This window comes from Corythoichthys intestinalis, chromosome 16 (genome assembly GCF_030265065.1).
Source record: "Corythoichthys intestinalis isolate RoL2023-P3 chromosome 16, ASM3026506v1, whole genome shotgun sequence".
In the NCBI taxonomy this organism is placed as follows: Eukaryota; Metazoa; Chordata; class Actinopteri; order Syngnathiformes; family Syngnathidae; genus Corythoichthys; species Corythoichthys intestinalis.
In genome coordinates, this window is record NC_080410.1 from 44821827 (window position 1) to 44845488 (window position 23662).

At 39.7% G+C, this 23662-nt stretch overlaps 1 protein-coding gene across 1 annotated transcript; it reads left to right on the top strand.

Annotated features, from left to right (window-relative positions):
• Positions 1–570: 570 nt before the first annotated feature.
• kcnj2b (potassium inwardly rectifying channel subfamily J member 2b) lies at positions 571–21978 on the top strand. The gene is made up of 2 exons (XM_057816984.1): positions 571–773; positions 18506–21978. The coding sequence occupies exon 2, from the start codon at positions 18697–18699 to the stop codon at positions 20014–20016; it is 1320 nt and encodes a 439-aa protein (XP_057672967.1). The 5' UTR covers positions 571–773; positions 18506–18696; the 3' UTR covers positions 20017–21978.
• Positions 21979–23662: the final 1684 nt, after the last annotated feature.

The following is a 23662-nucleotide window of genomic DNA, read 5'->3' on the forward strand; positions in this document are numbered from 1 at the left end:
AAAAGTTATGTGGCCCTCCCAGGAAAAAGTTTGGGGACCCCTGCTCTAGAGCATATATTTTCTATTTATTTATTTTATTTGTCAAATTTATATATTAATACTGGAGTGCCATGTCCAATTTCAATTTTCACAATGTTCTGTTGTTGACAATGACAATAAAGACCTATTCTATTCTATTGTATTCTATTTTACATAAGTAAAAAAAAAATAGAGTACTTCATCCACTATTAAGATTTCCTACCGACCGGATGTTCACTTAGAGGGACCTGTTTATACCTATTGCACCCGGGCCCTGTTTATATTTGTTCTGCCACTGATAGAAACAATTGGGGAAAAAAAAAAAAATCTGAGTAAATTCAAATCAATCAGAAAAAAAAGATTATTTATCAATTCATTTTAGAGGTGAATCCATTTCTTTACAGGAGGCACTCACAGTTTCCTTTTCATCTCACGTCAGCACATGAAAAGTCGCTCCTTATTCCTATTGGCCAATAGTGTGAGGAGGCGTGGCCAGACCAGCTAGGTTTTTTTTTTTTTTTTTTTTTTTTTTAATCAGCTTCGGCGCTCTGAGAGAACAACCACAAAAGATCCTCTTCCTCTCGCCGGGGGGTTAGGGTAATGGCACAGTTTGATGCATCAGACGGCAGCCTGAGTGAGCGTGCTGATAACAACAGCGGGGCAGCCAGAACCAAACGGACCAAGCGGGCTTGTGTTGCATTTATGGGACATAAAAAAATCAGGAAACAGCTCTTTTGCTCCACAAGGGCCAACAGGTGAGTGCCTTTTCTCTCAAACAATTATTAATAATCGTAGGAGTAGTAGTTGTATTTGTCATAATACTGCAATTCTAACAATAATCACCCCTCCATATGTTATTATTCTCTCAAAATTATAAGAACATATGAAAATCCTATTATTATCATTTTTTTTTCATTTTTATTGAGCATCATTACTAATTGTGAAGCCTGAAAAAATAATTCGACATTAATATAAGTAGCTTTCTGCATGGGAAAAGTAAAGAGTACCAAAAAAAAATGTCGAGAAACAATGTGACAAAATTTTGCATTAATCCAATTGGATCTCATTTGAATTACAGTAATCCAATTATTTTTGAATGCATCAACGTAAAATATCGACAAAATCTTCCTGTCATCTTTGTATAGAAAATATTGTCATTCCTGCAATCAAAAACGACTCTTCTGACATCTTTTATGTTATTTCATAAATTAACTCTTTGACAGCTATTGATAGCCAAAGACGTCCAATTCTTTTTAACTGGGAGGGATGGCAGCGTTTGTTTGATCAGCCCAAACAGTCTGGACGGCTATCACCATCGACAGTACTGAAGCATGATCATTCACAGCCAAGCCTTCCCTTCTCAAATCAGGGTTCTTGCACCCTTTTAAAAGTCAAATTTAATGCTTTTTAAGATAGTTATAAGACCTTAAAAATGTAATTTAAGACCAAAACAGGTCGCAACAATTTCTGATGTAGAAAAAAGCTCATTTTATTTCACTGTAACTGTTGTTTTTCTCATCTTATGTGCAACTAGACGGCTTTGACTCGTATTGTCCCTAACGAAAAAGTCTTTGCACTAGGAATGGGAACCTCTGGGTGGCTCGCGTTACGATATGATTTGCGATACAAGGCTCACAGTAACAATAATCTCATGATATGCGACACGTGGAAACGACACGTTGACACGTCAGAAAATCATCCTAGGACAGTGTTTTTCAACCTTTTTTGAGCCACGGCACACTTTTTTCATTTAAAAAATCCCGAGGGATGCCACCAGCAAAAAAATGTAAAAATGAATTTCGTAGGCTATATTAGGCATATAAAGTCATGTACTGAACACGAATCAAACAAACACAATGAATTTTATAATTTTTTAATCATATTTTTACTCATCCGTTGAAATTCAATCAAGTGATGCTCAGTTCTTCTTTACATTTGTAGGGGTGTGCCATCTTAGGCACAACACGATTCGATTTGATTACGATTCAGGGTGCTGCGATTCGATTATTGAACGATGATCAAGGCATTGAAGATGATCATGGTTATCACGATTATCGATGCATCGTACATTACTAATTAATAAAGTATCCAAACAAATTTATGTCCATTGTTTATTCAAAATATCCTAATGATTCAACAGGAACGGTTGAAACATGCCCATACAACAAAAAGCTGCTTTTTCCTTTTTTTTTTTTTTTTTTTTAAATAAACTGCAAAAACATTAACCATTTTAAAGGCAGTACTTATTTCTCAACATGCCTATAAAAAACAAGATGCTCTTTTTCATAAGAAAGTGCAAAAACATTAGCTGTTTACATTATTAACAAAACATTAGCAGTACTTATTTCTCTCAACAATACAATAAAATTCACACTGCTGGAATGAATTCCACATTTTCCGGAAACAAAGTGTCTTTAGCAATAAGACTTCTTTTAAAAAATATACTTTGTTTTCACAGATTTCTGTATTTCGCATGTTTGTTGTGTTACCGCTGTACTTAATCCTGGTTTTAAACGTTCTGCATCTGGAGTAATTTATGTACACCACCAAACAACGCACAACTTGACATGGTAAATGGTGTTATACTTGTATAGCGCTTTTCCACCTTTCAAGGTGCTCAAAGCACTTTACACTACAGTGCCATCTACCCACTGGTGATGCAGCACCAGGAGCAATGTGGGGTTCAGTATCTTGCTCAAGGATACTTAGGTGAATTCATCAGGGCAGAGAATCAAACCTACAACCCCTGGGTTGGGGGACGACTACTCTACCAGTGAGCCACGCCATCCCCATAACATGGAAATATATGTTAGAGAAGTCGCTAACTAGCATAGCGCTCGGCGCTAACTAGTAAAATCTAGAAAACAACAACATTAAAGGCTAAACAGTACAAGAGTGCTCGTGTACTCACCTCTGATAGACTTACACGGGACTTAGCAAAACACTAGGGACTTTTTCCAATTAACACGACTTGAACCTACTGCTGGACAACTGAAAGACGAGGAGCAACGAACTATCTCTCATCCCCTCTCGCTCTAAAAAACTAACTTCTCCTGCCTGTCTTATACACATATTTATATTCCAGTCTTTTGAAAAGGAGTAAATGTCTGCCTCAGTAACCGGCAGCATCCATCATAACGTTGCGCGTGCGTCCGTTATAGGTGTCTGGGCGGCAGATGTGTCTTGCATTCCTCTAGGAGCGGCTGTGATTAAGTTATTAGGGAAAAAATCATTTTTGAACCTTTATGAATCGTAATCAAATCATCACGTGTCGAATCGCGATGCATCTAATAATCGATTTTTTGGAACTTCCTTACATTCTAGCGTAAATCCAAATTAAAAGATAGCTTTCGCTTATTGCCTTACACAAGGGACTCTACGAAACGAAATGGTCTTTGCTTCCTTTTGACCACCATTCAATGAATTTTGTCCAGTTCTAAGTTAGCATCTTTCCGTTTTAGAAACCTTTACCATCGCTGTCACTGTTCTACTTTCGCTGTCACTGTTCTACTTTCGCTAGCTAGTCGCTACCACTAGCCCCAAACCAATGCCACTTTTATCTCATACGCATCACTAAACAAAGTAATTAGCTACCTATTGACACCTACCAATATGGAAGAGTGTTGCATTGGTACCGACAGCACAGACACCAGATTTTGCGCATTTGCGGCTTTATTTTCCATAAACATTTTTACATCAGTTAGTTGAAAGTGGATGAATTTTCCACGGCACAAGACACAACGCCACAGGTTGGAAAACCCTGTAAAAGAAAATTCTACGAAACAACTAATAAACAGAAAAGCATGCTGCGAATTGGAATTTGTTTATCACTCTTAGACGTCCAATCCATTTGAAGAGGGCGGGATGGCAGTGAATAAACAAATGGCCATCCTCTATGCCGGTCTGTGGCAGCCAATACCAGGCGACGAGTTAATTTTGGGGCAATCGACGTCATTCTGTGTTGATTTTCGATCAATTCCTTTTCCTGTTGAGGCATTTACTGGTCCCCTCCCAGGGGCGCTAGAAGTCACTCACAGCAGGGGGTGCTGAGGATCTTATTCTGTTTTTCCCATCCAAAAACAGCGGTTTCGGTCCAAATTTGTTTCTCCATAGAAGGCGTTCACAATGGCAGTACACACGCATGCTGGATAGTTTACGTACTACAACTAGGCTACTACAAAGACACCGTTCTATTTCACGTACGGTGTGTTTTGGAGTTTTTGTATTGGAAATAAAAGCTCCCGTGCGGTTATAATGCAAATCCCTGCACCTAGACGTGCAATGGCACAACAACACAAACTTGATTGGATGGGTCACCGGGGATTCGAATGCATGCATATGTTGTTTTTTACTGGTATGCTAAGCGGGCACTATTGATTGGCACTAGCTGAGCTCCTCCAAAGCCCTAAATGACAACAAAAAACAAACAATAATATGGCGACAATGCAAACTATTTGAAGTGCTCCACGGTCTAAATCTGCAGCTAAGTTTTCCTCGCTGGGCACCATTTGAGTTATAAATTATAATAATCATCTTCATTTTTGACCTTGAATTGAATTTTAGAACATTTTGCTGCTTTTGTAAAGAAAAAAAATGCTAATTCGTTTAGCGCCATGTTAATGCCTCCTCTGACAAAACTTAACTTTTTAGTTCCAATAGCGCAAGGTGTCAAGTGGTCACCATCTTATTAACAACAAAATTCAACATATATATTTAATCTTAAATACACTATCATTTCGATGTTTTATTTATTGATTCATGATAAAAAAAAATCTACCAAAACACTTTTTCCCCTCCCCGACACTAGGGGGTGCAGTAACACCCTTAGCACCCCACTTCCCGCGCCACTGTCACTTCCTGTTGATTTTGTGGCATTTATGAGTCACTTCCTGTTGATTTTGGGTTACTGGTAAGGAAGTGACTCAAGAATGTCCCCAAATGAACAGGTAGTGCTCAAAATCATTAGGAAGTCAACTGTAAATGCCCTAACTTGAACTGAAAGCGACCTGTAAATGGCCACAAAATCTGTGAACGCTCTGGTTTCAGTGCCAGTGACGGCGCAAGACGTCCAATCCGGTCAAAACTAATTGGATGTTTAGCGTCGTCAAAGGCAGCCTGTGTGCTAACATATGCACTATTTTAATGGAAGATTTTGGTAGCTGCCTATGACACCTTTTCAAAATTATATATTGATTCTCGTTGGGAGCATATTATTAACGTTTTGGGCTATGAGTCGCTGACGTACGCTGAGGTTGCGGACAACGTACAGTACAAGGGTTTGGTCTCAACATTGGTAGGGACGATATAACAGCATAACCTGCATGTACACTTTTTGCTGGGGGCGGGACATTAATAAGACCCAAAAGATTATTGAACGGGGTCAGGGCTACTTTTCTCACTAACATTAACCTAATTAATTGATAGGCTAAATGATGAATGCAAAATAAAAATGTATTGACTTATACTAATTTTCATGTGTATTCAGGTGATACGTTTGATTCAAACCTCAAAAAGTACTAAAGAAACATTTTGAAGTGCAAGTCCCTTTACATAGACTTCATAATGATATTGACGGATCAGATTTGACCTTCAATATGCCACGCCTTCAAGTAGGGGGATATCCCACAATACGCTTCAGTTATTCGCAGTCGGTCGCAGCGACACATGCAGCGATCCAACGCCGGATTTAGGTTGAGAAAGTACGAAAGCTGTACCGCATACAAACAGGAAGGATTGTCTCAGGAGTGATTTGTTCGAGGATTCAAGGTAACTATTATATTTTTCGTTTTTTTTAAAAGAATTTTCAACCTAAAAAGCCCTTTGTTTGAATTCTGCCGCCACATTGTCTAACAGGCTAGCATCATTCTTCGACACGAAACCCTAACCCTAACCCATTTACGTGAAATAAATGTTAACTGCTAATTTTTTTGCTCTTTTAACAAAGAATCCAGACTGTTTTACGTTCATATCTATAAAAAATTCTGGGATTTAAGCATTTATTCATAAGAATTTTCAACATAAAAAAGCTCTTTGTTTTTAGGCTGCCGCTACACTGACTAACAGACTAGCATAGTACATCGACATATTTTCGTAAAATAAATGCTAACTGCACGTTTTTTTTTTTTTTTTTGCTTTTAACCAAGAAACGAGACTGTTTTATGTCCATATCTATAAAGAATTCAGGGATTTAAGCATCTATTCACAAGAATTTTGAATGAAAAAAGCTCTTTGTCTGTGATTCCACTCGGTCAGCTTTGATGGCCGTGCCAACAATGCAACAGGCCCCCTATTAATCGGCCCCGTGCCCCGTGTCCCGTCAATATCATTATGAAGTCTATGCCCTTTATTAAAAAAAAAAAAAAAAAAAAACTGGGAGCTATCCAAAAATGGGTGCACTTCTGGGGGACACTGGAACACCCCTATACTAAAACTAAGGTATTGTAATATTTAAAAAAAATAAAAATAAAAAAAAAAGATATCCGAGGACGGAGCTATCTGACTAGACTACCCCAAGACTCGGACCAAAGTACTCTCATGAAATTCTGACGTGTGATTTCATTTCACAGATTCCTTTTTTCATGGATTTCATAATGTATTGACGGGGGCGGGGCGAATAAATAGGGGGCCTGCATTTTGGCGAGGCCGTCAAAGCTGACCGAGTGGAATCCGAGACAAAGAGCTTTTTTTGTTGAAAATTCTTGTGAATAAACCTTAAATCCCCGAATTCTTTATAGATATAGACGTAAAACAGTCTCGATTCTTGGTTAAAAGCAAAAAAAAAAAAAAAAAAAAAAAAAAAAAAAACTGCAGTTAGCTTTATTTTACATAAATTTGTCAAAGTACAATGCTAGTCTATGAGTAAATGTAGCTAGCGGCCGCCTGATGTAAACAGAGCTTTTCCAGTGAAAATTATTGTGAATAAATGCTTCAATCCCTGAATTCTTCATAGATATGGACGTAAAACAGTCTCGATTCTTGTTTAAAAGCAAATAACAAACAAATGTGCAGTTAGCGTTTATTTTACGTAAATATGTCGAAGTACAATTCTAGTCAATGCTACAATGCTAGTGAATGTAGCTAGCAGACGCCTGATGTAAATAGAGGTTTTCCGGTGAAAATTCTTTTGAATAAATGCTTAAATCCCCGAAGACTATAGATCTGGACGTAAAACAGTCTCAATTCTTGGTTAAAAGCAAAACAAAAAAGTGCAGTTAGCATTTATTTTACATAAATATTGCGTACTATGATGCCAATGCAGTAGAGGCTAATTTCTCCCAGTTATTTTTTTTCACAACGTTTCAAAATGCATGCATGGTACAAAGAGTATAATTACCTTGAATCCTTGAACAAATCACTCCTGAGACAGTCCTTCCTGTTTGTTTGCGGTACAGTTCTCGTACTTTTTCAACATCCGATCTGAGCCGTCAATACATTATGAAGTCTATGCTTTTTTTTCATGTCTGTACACGTTCATGTCAGTGTCCCCCTAAAGCGGACCAATTCTTGGATAGCTCCCCTCCCCGTTGTTTTATTTTTATTTATTTATTTTTTTTAATCAAAGGGACTTGCATTCTGAATCCACCGTGCCTAACCGTAAAGCACATAATGCAAACAATGATCCAAATGAGGGACGACTAGCTCGACTTCATTGTTCATAGTGGAGGCTGGGTTGACCGCAGTAGTTTTGCTGGTTAGCAAGTTCACACAGTTTAATGTGAGGCTAACTCTGATGCAGGTCAGACTTTCAGTAAGGAAATTAGTGGTGTTTCCTCCACCTCCACAACATTGACGTCTTTTTACATTATTTATAGTGGCTGCTGCTGGCCAAAAAAAACCCAAAACATTCTAATATCCCTTCTCTTTGAAGGGGCGGAGGAGGCGGCATGTTGTTGACATGAATCTGTCGAGGTTGTGTGAGTGTGTCTGTGTGGCTGGGGTCATGTCATCAGCCAATCGAACGTGCGTTTGAAGGACGAAAAAAAATGGATAAGTAAGTCTGAACATAATGAAAATAATTGACTTAATAATAGTAGTGTCTATTCTATCCTTACAACATATGGGAAGACAATCTAAATTACCTATATGTCTGGATTCATCAAATAATGCAAATAAGGATGCTTAAAAGTTGGTAGTGTTATGTCCCTACCATCCCTATGCAAACCTACGCCCGTAGTACAGTACAACATATACTGTATATTTTAAATGTAAGACATTTTAAACCTTAAAACCCTAAAATACCCTTAACCCTAACTCTTGTTTTAAGACTTTTTAAGAACCTGCGGGAACCCTGTCAATGAATTGGACATCTACCACCGTCAGTTGCGTCAAATGTGTTAACTCTGTGTGAAAGGACTAAGTGTGTGTGTATGTGTGTGAGTTGCTATGTCAAGCGGTGACATCATTACCCGAGCAAAACAAAGATGATGCTCAGGGATTTGTGAGCAGGGCCTGCGCATATTTTATCCCCAATGACTTTTCACGACTTTCAGCAGGAGCAATTCCAGCATCCGTTTATGGAATCCACTTTACGTGCATGTGCTCAAAATTAGAATGAAACCTCACTGACAATTTTGACTCTACTGGCTGTGCCCTGTTTTCAGTCAGTGGACGTGAATTCTAATGGAACGTCCGGGCCGGCAACATTCAGTCGATACGTTTTCTAATTTAACCGCCCTTGCTCCTCTGTTACATATTACGCAAGCTTAGCGCCACTCGCGAAAGGGGAACTGATACACCCGCTCTAAAATAGCTGTGAGGATCATTTACGCTGTTTGTTATCGTACTGTCGCTCTAATAAAGATGTAAAATGTGACGCTATAAGTCTTCTGCTCTTGCATTGTCCTTGCTTGTTAACTCATTGGCTACTATTGACCGTCCTCTAAAACGAAACTGTTCTTACAGTGACCACAGTAACGTCGGCATATTACGCTTGCTACACAACAGCCAGTAAGTGGCAACATTTTAAAATTAGGGGATAAATTGCGGCATTTTACTCAATTAAACCCATGCTGTATTATGGATTACTAAAGAAAAACAATATTAACTAAGTCTGCAAGCAGGACTGAACAGGCCCTCACATTTTGGCGCAACTCGGACGGCATGCAGGTCAGGGTGGTGACAGATCGTCTCACTCTCATCATCTCCTGAGAACCTAACTTTCTCGGAACTAGCCTGTTTTTTTTGGGATTAAAAATACATTCACACACCTAGGTAAAAAAAAAGCCCCTATTGAAGACAGTCCTACAAAAAAGGAGGCGCTACTGAGCTATGCAAAACCAAAATGAATCTTCTAATTGGGCCAATTCAACCAAGTGTGCCAAATGTTGTGGGTCTATCAGCTGCTTAAATTGTAGTCTTAAAAAAGAGAACTTGAAACTACAGTGACCAACCTGAAAAGAACTGGACACATATAAGTAAAATGACTGACTTTCTGTTGCCACTAGTTGGCGCTACAGAGTTGATGCAAATGACCCCTACAGGGGCCCCTCAGGGTACGACTCTCACCAAGCACGAGATGTTTGGCGCGGATTTGTTGTATGTCTGCCAAGTTATGACTGTTCAGAATTTGTGGCGAGACAAAATGGCAACGGTCATTTTCACTTTCCTGTTTGGACCCCTCCGTTTCAACAAAATCTCAATATTTTTCATCAAGCACCTGAACACATGTCTTAAGGCTTCCCTGAAACAGGTTTGAGGTCAATAGATTTTTTTCCATCGGAGGAGGAGCCTGTCTTGTAAAAAAGTGCATTTCCTGTTCCCACTAGGAGGCGCCAGGCCTAATGGGTAATTTTTCAATGCAGTCGTGTTCAGGCTGGGATACCTCACATAGATGCCAGATATGAAAAAGATTGAACATTGTATGAGGGAGTTATTAGTCATTTTCTGAATTTGGTGTTTTGCAAAAAAAATGGCCGACTTTGGCACCCGGCCCAGGTCAGGCCCGTGAATGAAAACTCACAGTTGAGAACTTAAGATCTTATATATCTCATGAACATTCTCACCAATTTTGAGGAGGATCCAACTAACACTCTAGGCACCAAGGTCTCAAATGACCACCCTGTTAATCCATGAAAATTTCACATTCAATCCAAAATACCCGATTTCCTGTTGGGTTTGGAATATGTGTGCAAGAGACTTTTTGGAAAGGTTTTGCACAATGTATCGACTCCCCACATTTCATTGCTCTACATTTGAAAAACCTAAATAGAGAGGCCTTTTTTTTAAAAATTCAACGGGGCGCCACTGAGCCATTTTGTTACATTTTTTTCGAAACGTTGCAAAATAATCGAAATTTACGCGAAGTCGAACGTATGTGCAAATTTTGGTGAGTTTTCCAGCATGTTCAGGCCTCCAAATTGGCCATTTTCATTTGGCGGGGAAAAGACATAATAATAAGAATCCTTTGCAATAGGGTTCTCGCAAACTTTGTGCTCCGGCCCTAATTAGAGCACTATTTATCGGGCAATAAAAGCATTTTAAAAAATAACGGTATCGGTAGGTGGCACTGAAAATGGGGTACTGAGGGTACTGCAGTGTTGGTTAATAAGAACATTTTGTTAGAGATTATTTTTGTTAAAAATAAATACAACACATAGAAATTATAGCATTTTTAAAGCAACACTAGGAAACTTTTAAACCTTTACGAAATATTTTCATAACATTTGTGATAATATGTTGACTGACAACTAGTTTAATGACACCTCTTTTATATGTTGAGGGGGTCTGCATGGCTTTCACCGACACTAATTAACTTTGAGGAGGGTGGCAGGAACCCTGCCACACAAAAAAAAAACTACAAATGTGCTGACTGCTTTACAGCATATGTCACTTCCCCCTTTCATTATATAGACGGAAGTCGACGCGAACGCTTTCACGCAAATTCTGCAAAGATGGCAGAGCAACAATAGAGACAAAAAGTTTTGTCTGAGGAGGAAATAAAGGCAGCCTGCCAGGATAAACAGAATAAACATCGGACCGGCTTTTGCTCACTGTCGCGACGCGCCCCCACTTAACAGAACTCGTCAGCGCTGACAAGTAGGGTGGGTGGGGGTAAACACACGGTTGCTCATCATCATATGCTATTGTTTAGCCACAACTGGATCCATTACCTTATTACTATTTATCATTCACACAGGCAAAATATCAAAATACAGTAACTATCCAAAAACATCTATTATACGTCATATTAATAAAATAAAGCAAACATAAGATCGATATTACTACCCTCTGGTAACACTTATCACACTGTAGTTCTTCCTACAACTGACATTTATTAATTTGTCACCATTAAACTATGAACACACTCTTAGCAAATAAAATACAATAACGACAAAGAGCGTACAATAATGCTAAAAAGTAAATTAGTGCTGTCAAATTTATCGCGTTAACGGGCGGTAATTAATTTTTTAAATCGCCTTAAAATATTTGACGCATTTAACGCATGCGCGGAATGACCCGCTCATGCATTGCCTCAAACAGATTACAATGACGCCGTTTTATGCTCATTGAGAGCTAAGAGGCAGAGAAAGGTGTTTTGTGCTTTTTCTTAACAATGGTATACCATAGGCGACTTGCTGGCACTTTGTTTCTTTATTAGCACATTCAGCTTCAACATTAACACAGCTTACGGCTCTCGGCAGGCCGGAACTCTCACTCACTCCTACATCTTGTGAATAGACAACATTGGCGCCGCGTGCACTTCAGGGTACCTCGGATAATTCTATATCAGAATATTACAAAAGGCGAGGGGACACAGGCGTTTAATGGACCGCGCCGTTTATTGGCATAAGCTTCGGCAACTCCTTCACAACAAACATAAGTATCATGAAAGCACAACAAAAATAATATTTCTATCGCTCAAAAAAATAATGTTCACAAAAAGAAAAGCGCTTCAATCTGTATTAATGAGGCCGTATTCTCACACAGTTAAACAACAGTGCAAAGAGAACTGGCATTCCCTTTCAAAATAGCTATGCAAAATACACATAATACTCACTCAGACTTTGGTCAAACTCTATTCAAACATTTCGTTCAGTTCAACAAATACACTGGATGGCAATATTTAGTCACACTATACAATTATCAGATGTCTCGTACGTTGTGAAGCTAGCACTCAAATGAACGTAAGGTACAATGAACCCGCAGTAAAACAGGAAACTACGGCGTCAGTCGAGGGATAAAACACACTCATTGGCTTGATTTCTACGTAATTTAAAACTCGCCCCTGACACCTTGTGGTGTATTTCAATCACGACCTAACGTAAAGACAATATGGAAGAACGGCAGGGAGCCATTTACTAGTTTATTTTTTGATTGAGAATTTTACAAATCTTATTAAAATGAAAACATTAAGAGGGGTTTTAATATTATACTTGTAATCACATTTATCTTTTAAGAACTACAAGTCTATCCGTGGATCCCTTTAACAGAAAGAATGTTCATAATGTTAATGCCATCTTTTGGATTTATTGTTATGACAAACAAATACAGAACTTATGTACAGTATGTTGAATGAATATATCCGTCTTGTGTCTTATTTTTCCATTCAAACAATAATTTACAGAAAAATATGGCATATTTTAGAGAAGGTTTTAATTGCGATTAATTACGATTAATTCAATTTTTAAGCTGTGATTAACTCGATTAAAAACTTTAATCGTTTGATAGCCCTAAAGTAAATAAATAGAGACATATTTGCAGAGCCCACGCCGTTTACCGTTTCTCTGACTTCTCCAAATGTTAACTGGCGTTCACTCTCGCTTCCTGATGTGAAAGCAATGCTCGAAACTAACAGAAAATGGTGCTGGCGTGGCATCATCAAGTTCAAGTGTAACAAAGAAAATTAGACCGCATATATACTGGAGTATAATGAAATACCAGATATGCATAGCAATTACTGTAGAGATCAACCATTTAGATGAATTAGACCTCATAAATAAAATATTAAATAACAAATCATATATTGCACTTACCATCAATGCTGGGAGGTGGCGGACCTGACAGTTACGCGACTTACGACTACGTCATAACCACGGGACTACCTTTATTTTCAATTACCGTATTGACCTGAATATAAGACGGTGTTTTTTGCATCGAAATAAGACTGAAAAAGTGGGGGTCATCTTATATCCGCGGTCTAGACGTTATACCCATTCAAGACGCTAGATGGCGCCAGATATCATTGAAGTGATGTTCTGTCATGACACATCTCAGCTACTCTTAAGTTTAACCAGTTTGCATTATTTTATTGCAATGTTTTTCCTTATTCAGATTTTTTTCAAAAATACAGTTACAGTTAGACTTCACTTTGATGGTTAATGCAGTTATTGCAATTTTGTTGTTTTATCACAATAGATTGGTTTATTTACATTTCAAAAACCAGAAGCCATTCATTTACGAATGTGATTGTACTTTAGTTTACATATTTAAATTTGAGGTATTAAGATTTGAATGAGGCAAAATAACATGCTTTTTCTCTCAAATATATCGTTATAATCATTTGTTTCGGATGTACTGTAATAATTTTCTGTATAAAAATTAATTTGGTGTTCAAAAAGTCTTTTTTCAAACGAGTCTTGAAAAAGAGGGGGAGTCTTATAATCATGAACGTCTTATATTCGGGCCAATACGGTAATTATACCCACCTGGATGCCACGAACTGTATGTCAAAACAGTTGTCCAAGAGTTTAAGCGCTAACGGAAACATGACTGCGATGCTAACGCTACAAGTTCCATTTAGTGTGTAATGATCACTCAGCACAGACCATTAAAAGCCAAAGCAACATTGCATATTCTCTCTTGCCAAGATAAGAAAACAAAACTTACCGTTGTCAGGGAAATTCAACTTTGAACTCCAAGACAAGTGTCAACTCAAGCTCGATGAGAGAAATGAATCAGACCAGCCAAGGATTGCCTGCTTCGAAGACTTTATATAAAAACTTGATATATTAAGGATACAATGGCATGATCCAGCCAAGAGCCGTGAACACGCAGGAGTAAAAAGAGGATACACAATTCAAGGGTTTACATAAGGAGGTTGAAAGGGCGTCGCTTACTATGAAAACGATACCTACTGTGAAAGCAAAAACAAAACTTATTACAGCCCACCACTGGTGATTTTTAGCTGAAAAACATTGTGAATTACGACCTTGGGAACTTAGCCGAAGCTGGCACGAAAAGGGAGTGAAAATCTGATAAGACAGTCGACAGAAAATCTTTGTATTATGTTCAAACAAATACAGCACACGAACATGGATGAATACAGTCTAACAAATGAAAATAGTATCACAGCAGTTATGTGTTGTTATGTTTGTTATGTTATGTTTCAAAACAAGCAAGCCTGAAGAGGACACTGATGAGTTGGGAGGGGAGGGGCACAGAAGGTCACACGAGTGACACAACCAGACATTGCTACGATGCAGACTAACTACTCATAAAAATGCTACACATTGTGAACATGTGACGTAAATTATAGTGGATCTTCGTCTCCTTTGCGTCAGATGAAAACTGGCTTTATTCTCGTTATGTTTTAGTCTCCCAAAACACGATTTGAGCTCCTTACTGTCATGGGAAAAAAAAAAAGTTTATCGGCGAAACTTTTTTGATACGGTTCACGAAACCAACACTGCCTGCAGCCTATGTATCTGGGCTGGTATCAGTGGTTGTAGTTAGAGTGACCGTTCGTGTTCTCCAAACGTACGTGCTTAGGATTTGTTAACTGATGGAAAGAGTCTAATCACTCATGTTGCACAGATAAAATGACCAGTTAATGAATAATAATGAAATTTAAACTCATACAACTTTAAACACATATAACTACCCACTCACCAGAAAAAAATAGTCACTAAGAAAAGCAATAAAAACACATGATTATAATTTAAAATCTGTGCAAAAGCCCAGCAAATCTTGGGAATTGTCATTCCATTGGCAAGTCCTATGATTGTCTGTCTGTCTTTGTAATGCTTTGGTCGCCCCGTATTGGCTCTTTGGGGTAACAAATGTAAATATGATTTATTGTCAATTATTTCTTTTTTTAATGACAGACATTTTGGCTCATTTCAATTTATCTTATTTATATAGGACATTATTTTTCCACTTTTTCTATAACTTTAGTTTAAGTTGTTCTCTTATTCGTCACCGGATGTTGTTTTTTATTTGAAAAAGCTTGAAGTTGTTACATTTATCATTATTAAAGCATCTAGCGGGGCAACACAATACAATTATCAATAATATGTTGAGTGCATGACTGCGCATATCTGTATTGGATTTTTTGATTAAACAATGTCAGGATATGGTTTATCGGTTAAAAAGTCATTATTGGACGAAAGTTTTTTTAGGTTTTAAACAATTCTTCAAGAAACTGCTACATTGTGAATCTGGTGTAAAATGTGTTTTTGTTACAAAAAAAGTCAAATAACTACAGTCCCTGACAAAAGTGTTGTCGCTTCTCCATTTTTTAGAAACAATTGCTAATAACCTGACTTTTAATTATTCAATTGGTTTCAGAAATGGTTCATATGGAAGCTAAGACCCTCCCAAATGATGTTGAATGTACAAAAATTAATTTGTTTCACTGAAAAAAGATTTATCATGTAATGAAGACATAAAGGTCAAATTTTGGCAAGACAAGTTTTGTCGCCTATAGAAAGTAGTGTGAAAATTGAACAAAAAAATGTACTTCAAATTAGAGCTGAAACGAGTACTCGAGCAACTCGAGTTTAAAAACTGATCCGAGTAATTTTATTCACCTCGAGTAATCGTTTATTTTGACAGCTCTAAGCATCACATTTTGCTCCGACTACTTTTAATGCGGGACAACACGCTGTCACGTGCGGAGAGGAAGAAGGGAAAAAAAAAAAACTTACTACAGCCGACAGCCGCCACAAACGACACCGACGTTGCTAAATACTAGCCCGCACGATGCTACGTTGGTACAGGTAGCGTCTGATGTGTCTCATAGAGATCACATGTATGTTGAACTAGATGCGAAATGACAGACTCGGCCGCGTCTGGGCAGCGTTAGTAAACAGCCGCCATCTTAAAGCAGTAGAGCGCTAAGCGCTAATAAAGAGCGCTAAGCACTAATAAATAAGATTAACGTTACTGTCGCTACTAGCTCACGTAACGTTAGCCCTGCGGAGGGCTAGGTTTCAATTAATTATGACGACTGTCGATGCGTGGCTAACGTGTCCTACATACAGGCTTTAACATAACATAGCATTGTGGAGTGATGAGGGTGTAAAATAAAAACTTAATCATGCTAACTATCAATTTTAGCTCAGTAGTCATTGCTGGATAAAACACCAAGTAGCACTGGTCCCTAATGTGCTCCAATACAGCCTGTATCATACATTTATTTTGAACACTGCGAAAACTCAAAATCTTATCAGGACTTACAGTTTAGACTAACTTAAAACTTAACTTGAAAATGGCTTGACACAAAGAGAAATTCAATTGAAACACGTGGGAAAAAATCCTAACTTTTAAGTGATGTGTGTTATCAAGCGTAACGGCATTTTTAGGTAAGATATATATATATACAGATTTTTTTTTCTTTTTTTTTTAATAAGATCTAAAAGTTTTTTGAGTGAAAGCAGTGAATTAGTCTTTTTTTTAAAAATTCTAGTTACATCTGAGATGCAATTGTTGGCTGTTTTCAACAATATACATCGAAAATAAAGACATTGATTGACTGAAAATGGTTCAAGATTAGATGAAATGTCTTGGTTTCTCATGTATATTTATAATTGCTCTTCACCTAAAAATATATTTGTTTTATCCGATTACTCGACAGAATTTTCAGTCGATTACTCGATTTCTAAAATATTCGATAGCTGCAGCCCTACTTCAAATACACATAAGCGAATTAAGCAGTGGTGCTGTGAAATCCAAATTTAATATTTTGCATGACTTCCATGAGCTTCGGCAAGGATTCATACAATTTATTGATGAAGTCATCAGAAAGATCAAAGAAAGCAGTCTTGCATGCCTCCCAGAGTTCAGCAACATTCTTGGGTTTCATCTTCCATGCTTCCTCTTTCATCCTACCCTAGACATGCTTAATTATGTTCATGTCTGGTGACTGGGCTGGCCAGTCCTGGAGGAGCTTGATCTTCTTTGCCTTGAGGAACTTTGAGGTAGAGACGGAAGTATGCGATGGCACACCATCCTGGTGCAGAATGTGTCCCTTTTTATGGTTAGGAATGTAAGAGGCAGCTAAGATTTGTTGATATTTCAGACTATTTATCTCTCAGGGGGCAGACAATTAAAAAACCATGTGGCATTTGCCAAGGCCCACAGCCTGTCAAAAGGATGGACGCTGGAAAAGTGGCAAAAGGTGGATTTTTCAGATGAATCTTCCATTGAATTACACCACAGTCGCCACAAATATTGCAGGAGACCTACTGGAGCCCGCATGGATCCGAGATTCACTCAGAAAACAATGAAGTTTGGTAATTACATCATTACCAAAACCATGGTCTGGGGTTACATCCAGTATGGGGGTGTGCGAGAGAGCTGCAGGGTGGAAGGCAATATAAATAGTCTGAAATATCAACAAATCTTAGCTGCCTCTTACATTCCTAACCATAAAAATGGACAAATTCTGCAGCAGGATGGTGCTCCATCGCATACTTCAATCTCTACCTCAAAGTTCCTCAAGGCAAAGAAGATCAAGATCCTCCAGGACTGGCCAGCCCAGTCACCAGACATGAACATCATTGAGCATGTCTGGGGTAGGATGAAAGAGGAAGCATGGAAGACGAAACCCAATAATGTTGATGAACTCTGGGACGCATGCAAGACTGCTTTCTTTGATGTTCCTGATGACTTCATCAATAAATGGTATGAATCCTTGCCGAACTGCATGGATGCAGTCCTACGAGCCCATGGAAGTCATACAAAATATTAAATTTGGATCTCAGAGCACCACTACTTCATTCACTTATGTCATGTAACATATTTTTGTATTTGAAGTACATTTTTTGTTCAATTTTCACAATACTTTTTGTAGGCGACAAAACTTTTGTCCTGCTAAAATTTGACCTTTATGTCTTCATTAAATGATAAATCTTTTTCAGTGAAACAAATATATTTTTGTACATTCAACATCATTTGGGAGGGTCTTAGCTTTCATATGAGCCTTTTCTGAAACCAATTGAATAATTAAAAGTCAGGTTATTAGCAATTGTTTCTACAAAATGGATAAGCGACAAGACTTTTGTCAGGGACTGTATATGTGGGATGTATTTGAAAGAGACAAAGCTTTCTCTCAACAGGTTATAAATAACACAATTCATAAGTTTAGTTAGCTAATGGTTGGCCAACCTTTGGTAAGGACAACATGAGCTTAAGAGCCGCTTCTTAACTTGTTCTTGTCGCTAGAGCTATCCATGCATTATTTAGGTAGAAGGTAATCACACACCTGCATGTACTTGATCTTTACTTTGTTTCCTGCCAATTACTTTAAACCTGCGCGTTATTTCCACAGCCCGCCCCGCTGATGAGGTCCTGAGCAGCCGTCACAGAGGAGTGAGCTAACTCCTAACCCCTAACCCCTTCGGGATTGGTTTCTCCCTGACGTGTCTCGGCGATCAGTCAAAACTGTTTCTCCAACGCTTGCAGCAAAAACTTAGACTGTTTTCCAAAGCGGAGGCGGCCCAGCCCCCCCAGGCGGAAGCGATGGGGAGCGTGCGAAGCCACCGCTACAGCATCGTGTCCTCCGAAGAGGACGGCGTGAAGCTGGCCAACATGGCCGTGCCCAACGGCTACGGCAACGGCGAAGTCAATAAGACGGATCAGCAACGCCAGAGCCGTTTCGTGCGCAAGGACGGCCACTGCAACGTGCACTTTATCAATATGAGCGAAAAGGGCCAGCGCTACTTGGCGGATATCTTCACCACTTGTGTGGACATCCGCTGGCGTTGGATGCTGCTCATCTTCTGCCTTTCCTTCCTACTCTCCTGGCTCCTGTTCGGCCTGGTCTTCTGGCTAGTGGCGCTCTCCTACGGCGACCTAGAGGCCGAGACGCAACTGTGCGTCTCCAACGTGGACAGCTTCACCGCCGCCTTCCTGTTCTCCGTGGAAACCCAGACCACCATCGGCTACGGCTACCGCTACGTGACCGAGGACTGCCCCGTCGCAGTCTTCATGGTGGTCTTCCAAAGCATCGTGGGATGCATCATCGACGCTTTCATTATCGGTGCGGTCATGGCTAAAATGGCCAAGCCGAAAAAACGCAACGAAACCTTAGTGTTCAGCCACTACGCCACCGTGGCGGTGAGGGACGGCAAGCTGTGTCTCATGTGGCGCGTGGGGAACCTGCGCAAGAGCCACTTGGTTGAAGCCCACGTCAGAGCGCAGCTCCTCAAGTCCCGGACGACGGCGGAGGGCGAGTTCATCCCTCTGGACCAGGTCGACATCGACGTGGGTTTCGACAGCGGCATAGACCGAATCTTCCTGGTGTCCCCCATCACCATCGTTCACGAGATCGACGAAGACAGCCCCTTCTACGAGATGAACAAGCGGGAGCTGGAGACATCAGAGTTTGAGATCGTAGTCATCCTGGAGGGCATGGTGGAGGCCACGGCCATGACCACACAGTGCCGCAGCTCCTACGTGGCCAGCGAGATCCTCTGGGGCCACCGTTTCGAACCGGTGCTCTTCGAAGACAAGAACTTCTACAAAGTGGACTACTCGCGCTTCGACAATACCTACGAGGTGTCCGGCACGCCGCATTGCAGCGCCCGAGAGCTGGCGGAGAAGACGTCCGAAGCCTCCAGCCCTCGCCCCAGGAACTCTTTTTGTTACGAGAACGAGGTGGCTTTGGAGAAGATCGAGATGGAGGAGGATTTTGATGAGGCGGACGAGAACGACGCCGTGCCCGACTCAGAGGATAGGCCAATCCGTGACGGCGGCATGGACTCAAATTCTGACTTTGAACACAAACTGGACTCTTTGCCTTTAGAATCCAGACCTTTGACTGCCGAATCGGAACTATAACCGCACTTTGTGATATAATCAGATGCTTCTTATGGACGGGGAATGGTTGAAAGGTTTCCAATGTCTCTATGCAGACTTTGACAGACTTAGCATCAGGGGAATGCAACATTAAAGGGACAGACAACACTTAGTATGAGTGACTTTCATGTAGGGTTGGGCAATATAAAGATCGAAAAACTTAAAATCGATTTCGGTGATCAGCCGTGTCATAGTAATTTGACGATATGGATACAGTACAGAGGTGGGTTGTAGCGCGTCACATTTACATACCTGTCAATCCGAGGCCGTTGGGAATCATACAAATAGTGACGTATGCCCATACAAATTGGTGACTAATCTTACAACGTTATATATAGCATGCAATAATTTATTGGTAATATTGTCACATATAACCTGGTGCAATCAAAGAACAGTATCTTCAGCTACATCATGATTACTAAAATTTAACAGTGACTTTTGTTATTTTTGTATCTAGCACTTTTGGCAATTTCTAACATGTCTGAATGGCTGCACTTCATGGCACTTCAGCTCGCAATTCAGTTTGACTTGAAGGTAGTTCATTAGTGTGTCCAATTATAAATGAAAAAGGTAAACCCAACAGGCTGTTTTATCTGCTTTGTCAGCAGATAAAACATTTGGTGCAACTGGAGAAGAGACTTTTGTGGTCTTGGTCAATGAAACAACTTTCTTAGCCTGGCAATTCTAGAACAGCAAGCCTATCAATAACCAAAAGGCCTCTCCATAACTTGTTAACATAACACTGTAAAATGCATTTGCTAACTGCCATAGAAAGGTTTATACGTAACTCAGTGAAGGAAAAATACGGCCTCTAGAACAGTAACAAACAAACAAACATACTGGCAAAACAGGAGCGGAAACAAACGCACACATCCCAATCCGACACCAAAAATATTATTAAAAGGACCGATAACATATATTGTTATTGGATTTATTGGGATGACGTCATAATTCCTATTATCGGACCGATAATTATCGAACCAATAATTATCGTGCACCTCTACTTGGCAAAGTAACTGGTGTTACCTTTTATGTTTGTTTTTCATTTAAAAAAAAAAACAAACAAACAGTAACCTTTACTATGTTTGGAAATCGTTTAATGTTGTGAATCAACTGTTAAAGTTGTTAAAATTGCTCCCGTTTTTCCATTAGTTCCCTTCTGTCTACTTTCGACATGTTAAAGTTTTAAAACTGTTTCATCATTTAAAGATAGATTCAAGTCAAGATTTTGCCGATTTAGGAGTACTTTAGATAAAAAGTTACTTTAGTTCACAAGGAAGGTTCACTACAACCGAGCCTTTCTGAGAAGTCTACTGCTTCAAAATGGCGGCTGTTTGTTAACTCCGCTGTGTGTCATTTCACATGTAGTTCTATAGGCATTTGATATCAAGGCGTCATTCAACCAACGTAGTAACGCATCGTAACGCACATTGTCTCGTTGCCGAAACTGTGACAAAATCCGAACAGAGGAAAAAAAACGTAATGCACGAAAAATGTAGATTTTGAACGTACGGCGTACACATTTAAAAATCTGTGCTCACTTGTACAAATTACGCCGAAACCGTACAACTTGACAGGTATGCATTTACTCCGTTACATTTACTTGAATAACTTTTTGAGAAAAATGTACTTCTATGAGTAGTTTTACTCAGCCATACTGTTTACTTTTACTTGAGCAGATTTGTGAAGAAAAAACGCCCACTCTGAAGGCCAAATTATAAAGGACACGTCTGCGGAATGAATCCGCTAAGCTCCCTGTTGACTGCGTGCTCTGAGGTACGTTAGAAATAGGATGAAACACCGTCCTGTTGTGAGTTCTCGCGTGATCGCGCACGATAATGTGGCATTACAAACAAACACACGGAGTCTGTACTCAACATACAGTGTATCACAAAAGTGAGTACACCCCTTGCATTTCTGCAGATATTTAAGTATATCTTTTCATGGGACAACACTGACAAAATGACACTTTGACACAATGAAAAGTAGTCTTTGTGCAGCTTATATAATGAGTTAATCTATTTTCCCGTCAAGATATAGCCAATAATATCTAAACCCCTGGCAACAAAAGTGAGTACACCCCATGGAAACTACGTACATCCCTAAATATCCAAATTGAGTACTGCTTGTCATTTTCCCTCCAAAATGTCATCTGACTCGTTACAATAGTGCTGTCAGCATTGCTGCAGAGATTGAAGAGGTGGGGGTCAGCCTATTAGTGCTCAGACCATACGCCGTACTCGACATCAAATTGGTGTGCATGGCTGTCACCCCAGGAGGAAGCCTCTTCTGAAGACGGTACACTACAATGCCCGCAAACAGTTTGCTGAAGACATGTCAATAAAGCACATGGATTACTGGAACCATGCCCTATAGTCTGATGAGACAAAGATTATTTTGTTTGGTTCCGATGGTCTCAAGCATGTGTGGCGGCGACCAGGTGAGGAGTACAAAGATAAGTGTCATGCCTACAGTCAAGCATGGCTGTGGGAATGACCCCCCCCCCCCCCCAACCCCTCCACCACCTCTTCAATCTCTGCAGCAATTCTGACAGCACTCCTGTAACTAGTCACTTGACATTTTGGAGGGAAAATGACAAGCAGTACTCAATTTGGACATTTGGGGATGTAGTTTCTAAGGGGTGTACTCAATTTTGTTGCCAGGGGTTTAGATATTTTGAGGGGAAAGTAAATGAACTCTATTATGTAAGCTGCACACAGACTACTTTTCATTGTGTCAAAGTTTCATTTTGTCGGTGTTGTTCCATGAAAAGATATACAGTGATACCTCAGCTCACGAACGCTTAAGCTCACGAACTTTTCGCCTCAAGAACATTAAATTCGCGAGCATATAGTCTCTGCTGACGAACTAGTTTTCGGCGGACGAACCAATTCACGCGGTCGAAAAGCGCCACGAGAAGCTGACGCACGCTCACGGCGTCCCAGTTCGTCCCCTCACTTTCGTTGAGTGCGGACGTGGTTTGTGTTTGATAGACATTTTGGACCATATTGAGTGTACTTTTGCTATTATGGGACCGAAAAAGAGTTACCTACAGTCCTTATGGAAGGTGACTCGTGTTACCAATTCGCCCTCGACTGGTAATTGGCCGTGCTTTCAGCTTCCCACCGTAGTGAGAAGTGGACCGGCGAGTCACGTTGGCTCGTTGTCGTCGGTTGTCTTCGGTTCGCCCGATTTCCTCTCCAGAAAGGAGGCGGCGTGCATACAAACACCCAGAGGCGTCGGATGGCTTTTTGTGGGCACTTTTATTAACAACCAAAAGCATGTGGGGGGCACAGCAGTGGAGTCTACGCTAACTGCGCACTTTGCCGGTAACACTCTCCTTCCAAACAGTAACTCCCTCCCTCCCTCCTCCTCCCACTCCATTCCATCAAGCCATCAACTACCATCACAAAGGTAAATAAAACGACTTTATTATACAGTACAGTTTATTTCTTTAATTATAATACAATAGCACATTTATTATACATAAAATAAGGTATATTTTTGTGTAGTTTTAAGGCTTATTTAGTAGAAAATTATGTTTTATGGGGACCTGGGAACGGATTATTCTCATTTTAATGGTTTCTTATGGGAAATAAATGTTCGGAAGACGAACTTTTCGCCTTAC